Here is a 14,160-nt window from a genome sequence, read left to right as displayed (position 1 = left end):
TCCGCAAAAATATCCCTACATGAAAGCAGCAAGACATGGCATCTGTCCTGCGCTTCTCTCATGGTTTCACGATAGTTTTATGACTACTGGGAATGAATCTTCTTGATCCTGTTCACACCCTCGTATAGGGCGCGGTCAACAGCAGCAGCAACAGTAAGTGTACCACCAATCACGGCGCAAAGGCCGACAAGAAAGCCAGAGAAGGTCTTTTCACGGACTTCGCGGTTGATGACTTTCATGGGTGAGATATCCTATTCAGGGGTTAGCAGCCGTGTCTCACCTGTATATTGAAGAACAAGGTATGACTTACGTAAGAGAAGAAGACACCTGGAATACCACCACGAGCGTGAATCCTTTCCTTGTGTCCATCCTGTTCATCATTGCCACCCTTCAGGTTTCGCTTATGGCTCGTTACAGAGTACTGATGTGTCTCAATGCTACCCTTGTGCGAAGCATCGATGGTAGAGCCGAGGAGTTCATCATGCTTGGTGAGGCGAGGAGCAGCGTCCTCCCAGCCAAGGGGCAGATAAGCTGTCGAGACAACCTTGATAAAGTACATGAAGTTGAAAGCCTTTTCGTCAGTATGCTGCTCGGTGTTGTCAAGGGGGTTGATGTGGTGATTCGACCAGCTACCAGGGCCGGAACCTCGGTGCTTATCTTGTATACCCTGAACAACTACATCGCTCAGCTGAGGACCGAATCGGAGCTGGTGGATCTTGTGCGTGAAAGTATGCGCATATTCGTCTTTGAAGTAGTTTTCCAGATCATGCACGTGCATGTTGCCGTTGGAGAACGACTTTCCGGGAGCGATATGGAAGTTTCCAACGACCTTGTTGACACGGATGCTACCTTCGAGACGGCATCCTTCCTGGCGCTGCTCGTCAAGATGCTCTGCGTAGTGCTCCCGCTCGCATTGTTCGACACCCTCTCCACGACCGAAGGACCATGATATGGAAGCATAGGCGTCACGCACTTCGTCGCAGGTGTTGCAGCAACCGGGCTTCTTCGCGTTGGCAGGGGCGGGTGCGCCAAAACATTCACCGCAGTAATCAGGGGCAAGGTGGGAGGCTTCATCGGCATGCCTAGAAGCGTGGTTAGTATGCTTTGCCCCTCTCTGTATGTAGCCCCACTTCAGAGATAGAACTCCAAGTACACTTACAGATCTAGGGCCTTGATTTCAATGGCCTTGCTACCCTCTCTCTCCGGGCCCAATCGAACCTTGTTGATACCGTGTGTTACACCCATCTGTAGTTCTCCAGAGACATCCATGACGTCTAGCGTAATCAGTTCGCATGGTACTCGCGGGAACGATATGTTCAACGCGATTTCCATGCGCTCGCCTCGTCCCTTGTCTACGACTAATTCGGGCCTAACAGTCACTCTCCTATAGTCGGCCCATTCGCCCCACGTTAACCAGAAGATAACCAACAGGCTCACGATTGTGACGATTCCTCCAGAGGTTGTACGAACGCGCGCATCTTCGACCGTTTTGGTAAAGGCGTCTAGCCTCGTGAATCGCGATTTGGCGGGCATGATGGTGGGCTACCACTGCAGGATAGTTTTTACTGTAAATGTTCCGGACAATGGATCCAAGGTCGAGGTTGCGACACCCTCAGAGAGAAAGCAAGACAACAGCCGAGGTGGTGGGGTGAAAGGGTCCTACTCAGTGTCGTCTTAGTATCCAGGGAGTAGCCGTGCGTTAAACGGTCGGCTGAGTTGACTCGAGGATGCAGGGGCAATTGACGTTGCCGAGTGGTTTAAAAAAGGGAAAAAGAACGAAGATCAGCACTGCCTGTGCCGGAGTCGCCAGATCATTGTACAGAAAAGAGAAAAGGGTAAGCAATTCAACGCGTGGATGTTGCGACACTTCGGCTGGCACTAAAGGACAGCTATGCGACTGATCACTAGCTCCACGCGGTGCAGCCGCGCTAACGTGCATTGGGCAGGCTCGTTCCTAGATTAAGTGGCGGTGCACTGCGCCATCATCCGAGTGAGCATCGAGTCCGTGTGCAGCGATGAGGACATGTGTTCATTGTTTCATTAAAATATATTTCTTGCATAATAGAATTCTATAAAGTAATACCATTCAGAAGGACAGGGAGAGAGTAAAGATTATCCACATATCTCCGGACGAGGTTGTAATCGGCTCAGGACGCAAGTACGCTTCGAAGCATGCTGTTGAAACTATCGTTGAGCTTGTATAGCTCTTCGATATGCGGCTTCTCAGGCTCGCCTGCCTTCCTGCGTAACCGGTCCGCAGCTTTGGCTCTACTCTTGCGCTCAGCTTCAATCGGGTCTGCAACGTCTGCATCATCCATGTCTTCCGAATCGGTTGAATCGCTGCCGTTGTCATCAAGTTCAAGGTCTTGGAGATCCATCTGCAACAGTGTTAGTACGCAAGCGCGAATTTCATGGGTTGGTGAGAACAAACCGCGTTGAGGCCAAAGTCGCTAGACTTGAAGCCAGCAATACCGCCAATCAGTGGATCAGGCTCGTCCCCGCTCGCCATCTTCTGCCTCGTCTTGTCCGAGTGCCACTTCTTCCTGGCCATTTGCCACTTGATCAAACTATTGATCTCGCTAATTGCCTTTTCCTTGTCGATCAAGTTCGAGTCTATAGCGCCCCGGAAGAGTGCATTCATGTCGAGCTTACCACCACTTCCAGGACCATGGCGCAAGAAGTCCAAGATGCCCTCCAGCCAGCCCATAAGTTGGTCAAAAAGACCGTTGTCGTGCTTGTGCACTTCGTGAACGAACTTGTAGAAATTGTCCTCATGACGGGCGCACAAATCGATAAACGCTTGAACGGTTTGGTTGGGGTCAGCTGAGACTTCCTGTCGTTGGCATGCTTCAATCGTCTTGATAGTGTCATCGGCGAAAAGGGCAAAGTCAGTAATACTGTTGTAGACGTTCGCAGACTTGTAGACGCGAACCAAGGGTTCATAAAAGATGGTGAACAAATCCCGGAATAGTTGCAGTGTTGTCGGCTATAATCCATCAGTCATTGTTAGTGTAATCTTAGTTTTAGACAAGCTTACCTCCTCGATGATTTGAAGCATCATAAGCTTATCTCTTTGACGTAAGCAGAGCTTCAGGTATTGCTTAAGGTGAGCGAAGAGCTCTGCGCCTGAGCGCATTTCTTTTTCGACCTGATCGGTCGCGTTAGTTGATGTGCTGGTAGTGCTTCGCCGGCTAGCTGTTCGACTAAGCCGTCTCGATCTCACATTTTCGACTGCGTTGTTCCAGGCAACATAAGCATTGAATACCTTCTCGACCTGCTGCGGGCTCAGCTCTGGTTGAAAGTACTCTGATCGCAATATGGTGACCACAACATCCACATTCTCGCTCGCAGCCTCCTGACGGATAATATCCTTTACACCCTCATCAGCTTGCACGTATGCTTTAATCTTGTCGCAGAGCACATCGTCCTTGATCCTTGTTGATGCGAGGATGGTGATGGTCTTTTGCACAGAGTTAACGCCATCGTTGATAGCCATGCCAAATATACGCTGCAAAAGCGATCGAGCGCCGAAGGGCTGTGCAAGGAAAAGATCCAAAACTCCGCTCATGACGGCTGCCGGGTTGGCAATCCTGATGACGTTTTTTAGAACGCCGTATGGCACTAAAGAATGTATGCGTTTCGCCTGGGCAAAAAGCTCCGGGGAATTGTCTTCTGCCAAGAACAAGTGGTAGAGAGTGGCAGCAACTTCTATCCGTAGCCACTCGGCAAACTTTTGATACTCCGGTTTGAGTTCCCTGATACTGTTTTTAACCCTGATCTCCTGAAACAGATGAGAAAGTCCATTGCTCTCTACTATCTCTCGTCTGAACTTCTCCATATGAATATCGAGCTCTGCTGCTCGTTGTCGTGCGACTTCGTAAAATTGCTTTTGCTCTTCTATGCGCCTTTGGTCCATTTCTTCTCGTCTCTGAATGTCCTCCATTTCTTCTTCATTGATTTCTATAGGGTCGCGTGTGAGAAACTCAGCCATGGCATTTGAGTGTGCAATCCGCTCATTGTGCAAGAATGATCGCAAGAACGCACGAAGGGAAACACGCTGCTCTTCTCGGTACAGTTTGCGAGGGGGTTTGTATCCAGAAAACTCCCCTGAAGGCCGTGGTGAACGCTTTCCTAGTGAGCTTTGCGATGCATTTTTCTTGTGTCCGCCACCAAAAATGTAGCTCCTAAGACCACCACCACCACCACCACCGCTGCTCTCATTGGATTCGATAGGAGGCGGTCCTTGAGTAGATTCCGAGGAGATGGAACTAACTTCGTCGTCATCGGCATTTGATTGTAGGATTCCATCTTTGGCATTCTTCCGGGGTAGCGGAGCGAGAACCTTGCCGGGGAGCTCAAGGCGTATCCGCTTGTGTAATTGAACGAAATCGGCATATCGACGACCAATGTAAATATCTTGGCCATGTCCTTGTCTGACACGTATAATGTACTCCTAGAGTTCTTATGTTAGACTTGTGCCATTATGCGCAGACATTGACTTACTGCATGTGTATGATATCGAAGGTGTCTCTTCACCGATGTTGTCCTGACGCCCGCAACGTTTACATCCCAGCCATTAATAGAATGACCGCTCGGCGCATTCATCGTGAGACCCTTTTCGTCAGCTTGTCGGTCGACGATTTCCATTTCTGCAAAGCGAATTCTCTCCTCGTAGCCCGACGCGGTCGGAATACCGGAGACCATCATGAGCTCGACCAACTTCTCGGCCTTGAGTGCCAGTTTCCTTCGCTTGGTCTCCTCGAGGCGGTCCTCTGAAGACGAAATGTCTTTGCTCGCGAACGATTCCAAAAACTAGGGCGGCACTGTTGTCAGCTCCCTGTCCACGGGTTCTGGCCTCATGCAACGTACGACTTGAAGTTTGTCCTGCCAGAACTCCTTTTCCTTGGCTTTGTCCAAGAAGGGGAAATTTCGCACATGGTTGACAAAAATGTAGCGGAGGAGGGGCAGTTCAGAATCTTCGGGCGCAACTTCGCCTGCATCCGAGCGAAAGGGTGCGCCAAAGCGCCTCAAAGCCGTAGGAGAGGAAAGCTCGGATATTTCGTACTTTGTCTGTCTCGATATGAGTTCACGCTTGAGGTCTGCATGTTTGTTTAGTGACTTTGGGTATTATGTGCCTGGAAGAGGAGGGCGTACAGTGCTCCTGCTTGCCGGTCAAGATGGAACCCTCAGGCGGCACGGACAAGACGGAAAACTTGGAGTAGCTGGTGTCATTGCGGGTTGGGTGGGCTGGCCGGTCCGGCTCAGTGAGGTGGCTTGCGGTAGTCTGGGGACTCATGGTGATGGGCTGGGTAGCGCCGCTGAGCTGAATGGTAGGTGGGGGGTTGGAATGGGTGGGCGTGCCTGAATTAATAGTAGTACCACCACCCACTGTAGGGGTAAGGCCGACCCGGGCTAAGGAGCTTCGACGCGAGCAAAGGGCGACACGGTATAAAAATGCGCATGCAAAAAGGTAGCCTGAAGCGATCTGGCGGGGGGGGGGATCGACGCGTGTTTATGACGCCCGGAATAGCACGTCGCTGTGCTTGTGGCTGCGTCTGAGGCTGGTGCAAGTGTGGAGATGTGGGCACAGCAACGGAGGCCAGCAGGCGGAATGGGGCCTGCACCGCCTGCACCGCCTGCACCGCCCGTTGTTGCCCTTCAAAAGGGCTTTGACGGAACTGCAGCGAAGGTCGGCGGCGCACTCATCTGTGGCTGAGTGACGCAATCCCCGCCCACCATCCCGGTTACGTATGGGCCCGTCAGGATCCACGACGCTGCTCTAGGATGGCACGGCATCTCTGCGCCTTGGCCGCGTGCACAACTTCATTTCCCTCCTGCTCTGCTTACCACTCCCCGTCCCTTATCTTACAACAGGATGGATTCCCCTCGCTCATGCTGACGCTGCATAGGGGGCGGCTTTGTCTTGTCACCTTTTACGCCTGGCCGGCCCGAGTCTGATCTCACTGGCTTCCACCATCTCATCAATCACAACCGCCGCATCGCTTAGCCTGCCAAAAGCTCTCCCTTGGCGGCGAGGATAGCCTTGTGCATGCAACAAAAACTGATATTGCACATGTCCTGCCCATTGGCCCAGTCATTGCATCTGTCTCGGTTCCTGGCGGGTGTTGGCTCCACCCCATGGCTGATGCCCAACCTGGTCACATTGCAGCTTTCTTCGCACCTCTAGTGCTCATATGACGATGCCCCCTGAAAACTTGCTTACCTACAATGACTCTGCACCTGCCAACCGGTTGTTGTGGCTATCAATCTGGATTTGGGCTTATTTACTTAGACGTACATACACAATCCCCCCATGGGCCTAAACAAGCCCAGACCACAGTCAATGATGAAACATTCTCAAGACACCGCCCAGTACCTATCCTTCCCAAGCAAACTATCAAGGCAATCTGGGGAAGCCTTCAATCAGGGATAACAGAGAGAGAGAAAAAAGCAGCCTTGTCAACGCCGACCCTGTTACCATCTTACACCGTGACCGTGGCTGCAGGGACCCCACACTAATTACAGAGCTTAGTAATTGAGCTCTCCGCCGCCGCCTCCGCCAACCGCATCTAGGTCCTCGTAACTCTTAATAGATCGACCTTGCACAGACTGTACAGGTCCAGGTCCACCTTCGCCGTAGCGTTGAGGTCCGGGTCGCGTACCGCGTGGAGGTGTCAGACGGCCGCCGTTAACAGCCGGTCGACTACGTCCATCACGAGCCTGTCGGTCGTAAGGCCCTGTACGGTTGTTGAAGCGATGGCCGCCCCGTCGCATAGGTCCTGCACGGTCATCATGAGCAGCAGCAGGGTCCCAGGTGCCGCCCATGGCAGGATTGAACATGCCGCCCATGTGCATTCCATTCTGCATTCCATTGCCTCCCGCCATCGCCATGCTCATGTTGGCCAGGTTGAATCCTCGCGGAGTTCCAGTCGCCTGAACATGGTTACCCATTGGGAAGTGGCCGTTGCTATTGGCATCGCTGCGCGACGGCGCAATGTGTGCAGGATCGAGAACATAGCTATTCACAAGGCGCAGCTGTATTCGAATTAGCAAAATCCAACCGTTAGGATAATCCCCACAAGTACTTACGTCCTTCTGTAGTTGCTCAAGCCACTCAGGATGACGCTTCTCAATGTGCTTGCGCCAGAAATGTTCGCCCTTGAATAGCTTGGTGCACTCTGGAACTTTGCATCGCCACTTAGATTCGTCTTCTTGCTTCACATATCGAGCAAGCTCATCTTCTATCGCTTCATCCAGCGGCTTGCCGCCCAGCTTGCGAATGTCAACGTTTTCAGGCTCAAGCAGCTGAAGGAGCTTTTCTTCATATGTCTTGACCCAGTTGAAAGCCCGCTGCAGTTGCTGTTGGTTCTTGGTGCTCAAACGCATAGGTTTGCGCTCTTGTACTGGACTTCCACTCTCTCCGTTCTCAGCCTCGCCTGACGCTTCTTGTTTCCTGTAAGGGAACGGTTCTCCGGAAGCTGTGGCCTTTGCCGTCGCCTTTGCAGCCGTAGTAAGACTAGCACGTGGCCGGCGAAGATGTCCTCCAGCGCACTTGCGAATCAACTCATGGACAGAGTCGCTCTCAAAGACGCAGAAGAAGCAGAAGTTGTACACCCGGCGCAGGTATTCAATCAGCAGATCCAACTTCTTCTTCTTGACCAAGAGCTCCTCGTCATCAACTTCATCGTCAAAGGTGCCCTCATCGTCCTCCATTGTTTCATCTTCACCTTCTTCCAATTCTTCTGGGTCTCGCTCCTTCTTCATGGGGGCCGGTGCATTTGCAGGAGGCTGAAGCCAGCCCTTTTCGCGCAGGTCCTCGACCCGCTGCTCGATTTTACTAACGCCGTCAACATTCGAGAACTGATCCTCGTGACCGGCCTTGAGTTCAGAATCGAGCTTCCTGACTAGTCGCTCGGCAAGTTCAAGATCACGCTCGATTCTCTCGGGCGCAGAGAAGAGATCCCAGAGCGCTTTCTTGCGTGGAGCGGCAGGTGGCTCATGGATACCAACGTGGCAGGTGAAGTTGCCCCTGACCTCGTCGTTTACTGTTTTTCCGTTGAGCGCTTCGAGAGCCTTGTGCGCAGTACTCTGTGTCCCCTGAGTAACTTCGGGCTTCACGTCCATGGCGCCTTCTTCGTCATCAACATCACGTCCGTCACCACGATCGTCAATGATCATTGGCTGCTCGTCGCTTGGATTGAGAATGACCCAGCCGATGCGGTGGCACTTTTTAAGGGGGTTTGGATCGCTCATGCTAAGCCACTTAAACCCACCAGGGCCCTCTCCCAAGTGCTCCTTGCAAAACTCCTCGACTTTCTCGCGGTTGACAGTTGGCGCAATTGTCTTGATGAGCAGCGTTGGTTGGAAAGCGGTCTCGTCGCGAATCTCGCCGCCTTTGCATGGGAGAAGGTCGCCCACACCTAAGACTTCATTAGCAGCTGTTGTTTCTCCCTCTTCCTTCTCAACAATGCCGCCAGCTCCGTTTGAGTCATTCTTGTAGATACCCTCGAGTGTGAATTCATCAAAGTAACCATCGTCAATCTGGCGCTCCCAGTCCTCGTAGATACCATGGCGGTACTGGCGAAGCTTCTCCTTGAATGCCAAGTCGTACTCTGGGTCATATCGCTCCTTGAACCATTCTTCATTCTTGTGCTTTTCAACGAATGTCTTGGCCATCTGCACCTGCAGCTTCTCCTTGTACTCGTCGTAGGCTGCTTGGATCTGCTCACGTTCTTTGCCGCGCTCCTCACGGGCTTCGCGCTCGCCTTTGAGACCGGGCTTACGACCGCCATTCTTAGCGCGTTCTTTCTCCTCTTTCATGAGTTGCTCAACGCGCCACCACTCGGCGAAGTAGTTGAATCCAACCTGATATTCGAGATGCATGGGGTTCGGGACCGGGTTTGTCGTAAATGTCGGTGCGAAGTTGTCTTGCCCAGGCACATATCTGTCGATGCCGGCCTGTACTGGCGGAGGAGAGGAGCGGCGGCGATTTCCATCACGTCGGGGTCCATCGTAATCGCGGGCACGATCGGGTTGGTAACGGTCGATATTCTGGGGGGACCGCGACCGCCGCCTGCCAGTCCTGCGGTCTCCAGAGCCTTTGGAATGCATGTTAGCCAAGTTTCTTGGAGATGGTGCAGAAGGTTCCTGAGCTTGGGAGATGAGTCAACGCGACGCCCAGAGCGATGAACTCTATAGTAGCAGCTGCACGTCTTCGGACCGCGCAATCAGGCGAAACATGGAGTGTGTAACGATCGCGTTCGAAGACAAACGCGCAACAAGAGTAGCGATGTGCAGATCCACGATACGATAACCGAGAGATGCGCGCTGACCCCAAACAGGAATCTAGAACCTACCTGGTGAGCGACGCCTGTATGTGTCGGCAGGCGGTCTGGCCTCCTCGTGAGTGGCGCTGTCAATTGTCAGCATTGCTCGTCGCGCGACGGTCAGGCATGAACCTACGTATACGAATCCATTATTTCGGCTACTTAGATTTGGGGTGCTTCGTGGGACGACGGGTGTCTAGAATCCTCGGGGAAGGATAGAGGTATTCAGGCAGTTGACAGGTAGCACTGTCAACCAACCATAAGCGCCAGACGCGTGGTCTTTGCTCTCTTAGACGCGCAATCTCGCCGGGAGAATGCGATGGGGTATATCGGATGCTCGACAGGCAATCGGGCTGGGTAGCTGTTTGCCATGATGGCTCGGTCAGAGAGGGAACAAATAAGAGACAAGACGGTGAGAAAAGGGCGCGACTAGTAACGAGGGAGAAGAGGCATGTAAGGAGTGACAAGATGAGGATGGCTACCACAGACACCCGGCACGATTGATCGCACACGAGCAGCGGCGCACGTAGACAAGGTCAGAGAGGTGGCTGGAGGGAGGCCGAGGCGCAGGGCCACGGGGACAAAGCAGTAGGAGCTATGGAGATAGCTGTACAAGAGGAATGACGGGGTACGAACAATTGGGGGGGAGGCAAAGGACGAGAAGCTCGTGCACTCACGATGTGCTAAAGTGACTCCCGGCTGAACGACGCCGGCGGAGATGGAGATGACAGAAGGAAGGGTGAGGTTGGTCGCGGCGGCTGGAGAAGCCCGAGGGCGGCTGAGACGGGGCTAGCGCCGCACGGCTACGCGGAAAGTGGGCCGGCTCGTGAACGCGTTGCTCTCGTGGAGGGCCGAGGCTGATGATTGGCAGGCCCGCTTTATGCTCGACGCCCAGGTTATCACGAGATGCGGAGTGCAGCCGGCTTTTCCTTTTCCACAGGCACCTTTTCCCAGGGCCATTGCATACTTTGCGCAGGTACACGTTGATCACACCCCCCTAGCCGAGCCCCAGCGCAGCCATGACGACCTACATCCCCTCCCTCACCCTCCCAAGCTTTGTCTTTGAAAACCCAGCAGTGTCCATCCTGCTGCCGGTCGTCTGCGGAACAGCTACTGGCTTTGTCATTAGTCGTGAGTCCTTCACCAAGCTGGTGCAATTGGGAAGAGCTCTAATATTGAAAATAGCAAGTGTGTCTCAGACAGCATATCGTACCTTGAAGCAACCTCCTCTACATCCGCCAGGCTATGTCTTCGGCCCGGTTTGGACAGCATTGTATGCAACCATGGGCTACACGGCCTACCGCGCATACACCACTGGAACATCCTCCATGAACCCTAACACGGTTGCTCTTGCCGAGGTATGTTACCGCTCAATTGAACCATAAATATGACCGCCCAACTTACCAACATGCAGCACGGAGCTACCCTCTATTCCATCCAGCTTGCCTTGAACCTTCTGTGGACGCCTCTCTACTTTGGCATTGGTCAACCTATTGCTGCTTCAGCTGACATCCTGGCTCTTGGTGGGACGATCGCCTATCTTATCAATGTTTGGGGACAAGTTGATCCCGTCTGTGGATGGCTGCTCGCGCCATACCTTGGCTGGGTTAGCTTTGCAACCTATCTCTGCGTAAGGGCTCTTGTGAGAGATGCTTGCTGAGCGTGATACTGACATTTAACTAGATTGGTGCCGGTTACTTGAACAACTGGGACTTCAAGGCTATTTCAAAGAAGGACTAAAACAAAGCATATAGCACGTGAACGAGGTGGCAGTATACTTACTAATTAAACAGCCTTGTAAAGCTCATTGCTTTTTTCGGATGTCCTCGCATCAAATAATCCCCGCTCTGTTCGCGTTGTCCACGCCAAGAACAGCCGTCCTGCTGTATCATTAGTATCCTCTGTTTTTCGGACACCAGGGACTTTTATAGGCATTCAATCCTAACTCCAAAATTTTCCACACAAAGAATCGTAGTACTACCATCCTTATACATGTCACTTGCCACAGGGAACATGCATGCAATCAAGAAAAGCAGATCTCGTGACCCATCTCCTCCCCGGTATCTTATCGAGATGGCGATAACCTATTTTTAGCCGCCCCTGAATTAATATCCCTGTTGTTATTCCATAACATCACAAGTCCTCACACTCACTTTCCATTGAAACTATGCCTGCCGATTGGACCCTACCCCACAGCCTCGCCCCCATGTTCTCTACAAGTCCTAAGCGATGGATCCTTTGAATCGGCTGAAGCGGCGCCTATCTAAGCGTTCATTCCCACGCGCCTACGAGCATTCTGCCCACTCTTATGAAGACGATGAATCTGACACCGCGTACGTGCACTTTTGTGGTGTTTGCTTCCATCTGTCATGTATGCATGCACTTACTTACATAATCCAGCACTATGATCGAAATCGAGCAAGACTCAGGTTTCCTCCGTCTTCCTGCCAACGTGCGGGAACTAATTTACGGCCATGTACTCGGCGGTACACAGATCCGCGTATGCGACACAAGGAATTGCACCCGCCGTCACAAGTGTCGCTCTCGCGGACGAAAACTTCACTTCGCGACTTACTTTCACCTCCGGAGACGGCGTTTAGCCCTACTAACGACCTGCCGCCAAATCCATGCAGAGACAAGGCTCCTGCCGTTTGCACTAAATGAGTTTCATGGATATCATTGGGATATGCAACTTGCTGTCTACTACCGCCTGACGGATGCACAGGTCGGTGCTATGACGAATCTTCGCGTGTATTTTGAATGCAACGATGTGATCTACTATCCGGCTCTTGGCCGGCGAAGCCCGAGTGTCAACCTTGGTAAAGATGCTCTTGCCACGCTGCGTGTCCTCGGTCATCTTCGCGGGCTACGTAAGCTCACTGTTGAGTGGGTTGGTCCGCACGATTGGGAGCATGACTGGGATATGGTGGAGGGCAGGATGGCTTATCTGATTGAGGAAGAGCTCGAGCAGATCAGGGGTTCATGTGATATTAAGGTTGTGGTAGTGGGCTGTGATTATGTAGAAGACCTCGATACGGGGCCTGTGCCTGCGGTGGGTGATATGCCGAAGCTTGTGTCTTTTTCGGTGTAGTTGTTGCAATCAGTTGTCACTTGACCTGAGCTATGCACACAGGCCTAAGGCAACCAAGGACACATTTACTGCAAAAGGCAGCGTATCGCGGTTAATTTTTATTTTTCGAAATCTGAAATAAGACTTGAGAGATTCTGCTCAGATCTCATGGGTATCAGAAGCCCATTGGACTTAGCTATTCTCAATAGAATCGATCTTTGTGGCAAGTCTTTGTCTTATTAGAAAGACAAATCTCAACTTGCTGATATTGTTAATTCAGACAAGAAAATAGCACCTGTGAAGAGTGTCATTGGGTCAGTAGACAGAAAGTCCGACACCGCTATCTCATATCAGACAAACGCAGCCCACAATACAAACAAACATGAACCCGAGCAGCATGGAACTGGCAGATACAGCAAAAGTAAAGAGGACTCTAAGATTCTGGGACCTATCAGTGACTTGGTTTGAGGCCTTGCCACACTGTTCAGAGCATCTGATGACGTCTCCTTCCTAACAAACGACTCCCATCACGCCTTCCCTGCCAATTCACATCGCAGCCAAGCCACTCGACAGACCCTATCTCACCTCTTACCCGCCTTAATCACCATTCACTGCTTCACTGCCATTAGCTAAGCACAAACGCCCACGCACAATCTATATTACTTGCCTCCCTCTCCCCTCCGACCTCCCTCGCCCCACCACCATTATCCAACATGGTTCCCCGACCAAGGGCCCAGTCGGATCCGCTCCATACGCATGAGTACCGCTACCATGTACAGTTGATGTACCTCATTCAACAAGTGTAAGTATTTACAAACCCCCCCGCTGCCGCATCGTGAAAAACAACAAAAGACACTCTCTCTGAAACCCGACGCACAACTAAACAAACCCTCACTTGCACAGCTATGAGCGCAACCAGGAGTCCTCTCCCCTTCTGCATCTTCCCGCCGAGCTGCGCGTGAAGATCTACAACTACGTCTTTGATGCCGACAGCATCAGCCCAAAGTACGAGACGCAGGATCACCGCACCTGGGAGTACCCACGCTCCAACCTCTCACTCATCCAAACCTGCCGCCAAACATGGGCAGAGACCAGGCTGCTTCCCTTCACCCGCAGCGTCTTCAGCGGCTACTCAGAGCACGTGATCGAGATGTTGTGCAAGAACCTCACGCGCAGTCAAGCCAACGCTATTTCCAGAGTGAGTCTCCTCGTCGACGCATTCGCCATCTATCGAGATGGCAAGATCCCTCACTCTGGCCTCAAACCATGGATCATCGTTGAGCTCAGCGACTTGTGCACATTTGAGGGCCTCAAGGAGTTGGAGCTGGTTTGGTTCGGCAGCGAGATTGAGCCTGTTCAAGTGGCATTGCATGAGCAAGTCACCGAAGTGTTGGAAAGATCAGGCCGCACGGATATCTCGCTCACTGTTGTTCCACTTCCTCCTCCTCCTCTGACTCCAACGGACTGATGGAGTATGGAAAGAACTTCCTTTAGACTTGGGAGGCACAGTTGGCGCATGGAAGAAGTTGGCGCTAGGAAGGACCGGTATGGATAGAGGTCACTATCATCATCATCATCATCATCAAGTACAGTGAGGAAGGACTGGTATAGATAGAGAGGTCACTGCCAACGTCAAGTACAGTGAGGGACATGGAAGCATGGGTAGAGGTCACTGGCATGCACCATCAAGTACAGTGAGGGATGTGGAAGCTGATGGCTAATCATATCACCACCACCAGCTTCGCACACATAGAAGGGAATCAG

General features: G+C 52.2%; 6 protein-coding genes across 6 annotated transcripts; 3 read left to right on the top strand and 3 right to left on the bottom strand.

Moving 5' to 3' along the window:
* Positions 1 to 83: 83 nt before the first annotated feature.
* On the bottom strand, positions 84 to 1,533 carry COCCADRAFT_33369 (uncharacterized protein; the record flags this gene model as incomplete). Its single annotated transcript, XM_007710079.1, has 3 exons — positions 84 to 251; positions 311 to 1,082; positions 1,160 to 1,533. The coding sequence occupies 3 exons, from the start codon at positions 1,531 to 1,533 to the stop codon at positions 84 to 86; spliced, it is 1,314 nt and encodes a 437-aa protein (XP_007708269.1).
* Positions 1,534 to 2,147: 614 nt separating this feature from the next.
* Positions 2,148 to 5,296, bottom strand: COCCADRAFT_85693 (uncharacterized protein; the record flags this gene model as incomplete). Its single annotated transcript, XM_007710120.1, has 7 exons — positions 2,148 to 2,378; positions 2,432 to 2,986; positions 3,038 to 3,148; positions 3,224 to 4,453; positions 4,504 to 4,812; positions 4,870 to 5,099; positions 5,155 to 5,296. The coding sequence occupies 7 exons, from the start codon at positions 5,294 to 5,296 to the stop codon at positions 2,148 to 2,150; spliced, it is 2,808 nt and encodes a 935-aa protein (XP_007708310.1).
* Positions 5,297 to 6,528: 1,232 nt separating this feature from the next.
* Positions 6,529 to 9,476, bottom strand: COCCADRAFT_1697 (uncharacterized protein; the record flags this gene model as incomplete). Its single annotated transcript, XM_007710046.1, has 4 exons — positions 6,529 to 7,035; positions 7,090 to 9,098; positions 9,357 to 9,412; positions 9,463 to 9,476. 4 exons carry the CDS (start codon positions 9,474 to 9,476, stop codon positions 6,529 to 6,531), a joined length of 2,586 nt encoding a protein of 861 aa, XP_007708236.1.
* Positions 9,477 to 10,345: 869 nt separating this feature from the next.
* Positions 10,346 to 11,066, top strand: COCCADRAFT_1696 (uncharacterized protein; the record flags this gene model as incomplete). Its single annotated transcript, XM_007710045.1, has 4 exons — positions 10,346 to 10,457; positions 10,512 to 10,684; positions 10,741 to 10,956; positions 11,010 to 11,066. The coding sequence occupies 4 exons, from the start codon at positions 10,346 to 10,348 to the stop codon at positions 11,064 to 11,066; spliced, it is 558 nt and encodes a 185-aa protein (XP_007708235.1).
* A 489-nt stretch (positions 11,067 to 11,555) lies between these two features.
* On the top strand, positions 11,556 to 12,417 carry COCCADRAFT_1695 (uncharacterized protein; the record flags this gene model as incomplete). The annotated part of the gene is made up of 2 exons (XM_007710044.1): positions 11,556 to 11,659; positions 11,727 to 12,417. 2 exons carry the CDS (start codon positions 11,556 to 11,558, stop codon positions 12,415 to 12,417), a joined length of 795 nt encoding a protein of 264 aa, XP_007708234.1.
* Positions 12,418 to 13,109: 692 nt separating this feature from the next.
* On the top strand, positions 13,110 to 13,864 carry COCCADRAFT_33364 (uncharacterized protein; the record flags this gene model as incomplete). The annotated part of the gene is made up of 2 exons (XM_007710078.1): positions 13,110 to 13,198; positions 13,300 to 13,864. The coding sequence occupies 2 exons, from the start codon at positions 13,110 to 13,112 to the stop codon at positions 13,862 to 13,864; spliced, it is 654 nt and encodes a 217-aa protein (XP_007708268.1).
* Between the last annotated feature and the right edge of the window lie 296 nt (positions 13,865 to 14,160).

This window comes from Bipolaris zeicola (assembly GCF_000523435.1).
Source record: "Bipolaris zeicola 26-R-13 unplaced genomic scaffold scaffold_14, whole genome shotgun sequence".
Classification (NCBI taxonomy): domain Eukaryota; kingdom Fungi; phylum Ascomycota; class Dothideomycetes; order Pleosporales; family Pleosporaceae; genus Bipolaris; species Bipolaris zeicola.
Note: the sequence above shows the minus strand (reverse complement) of the source record. Positions and strands in the feature narration are given on the sequence as shown.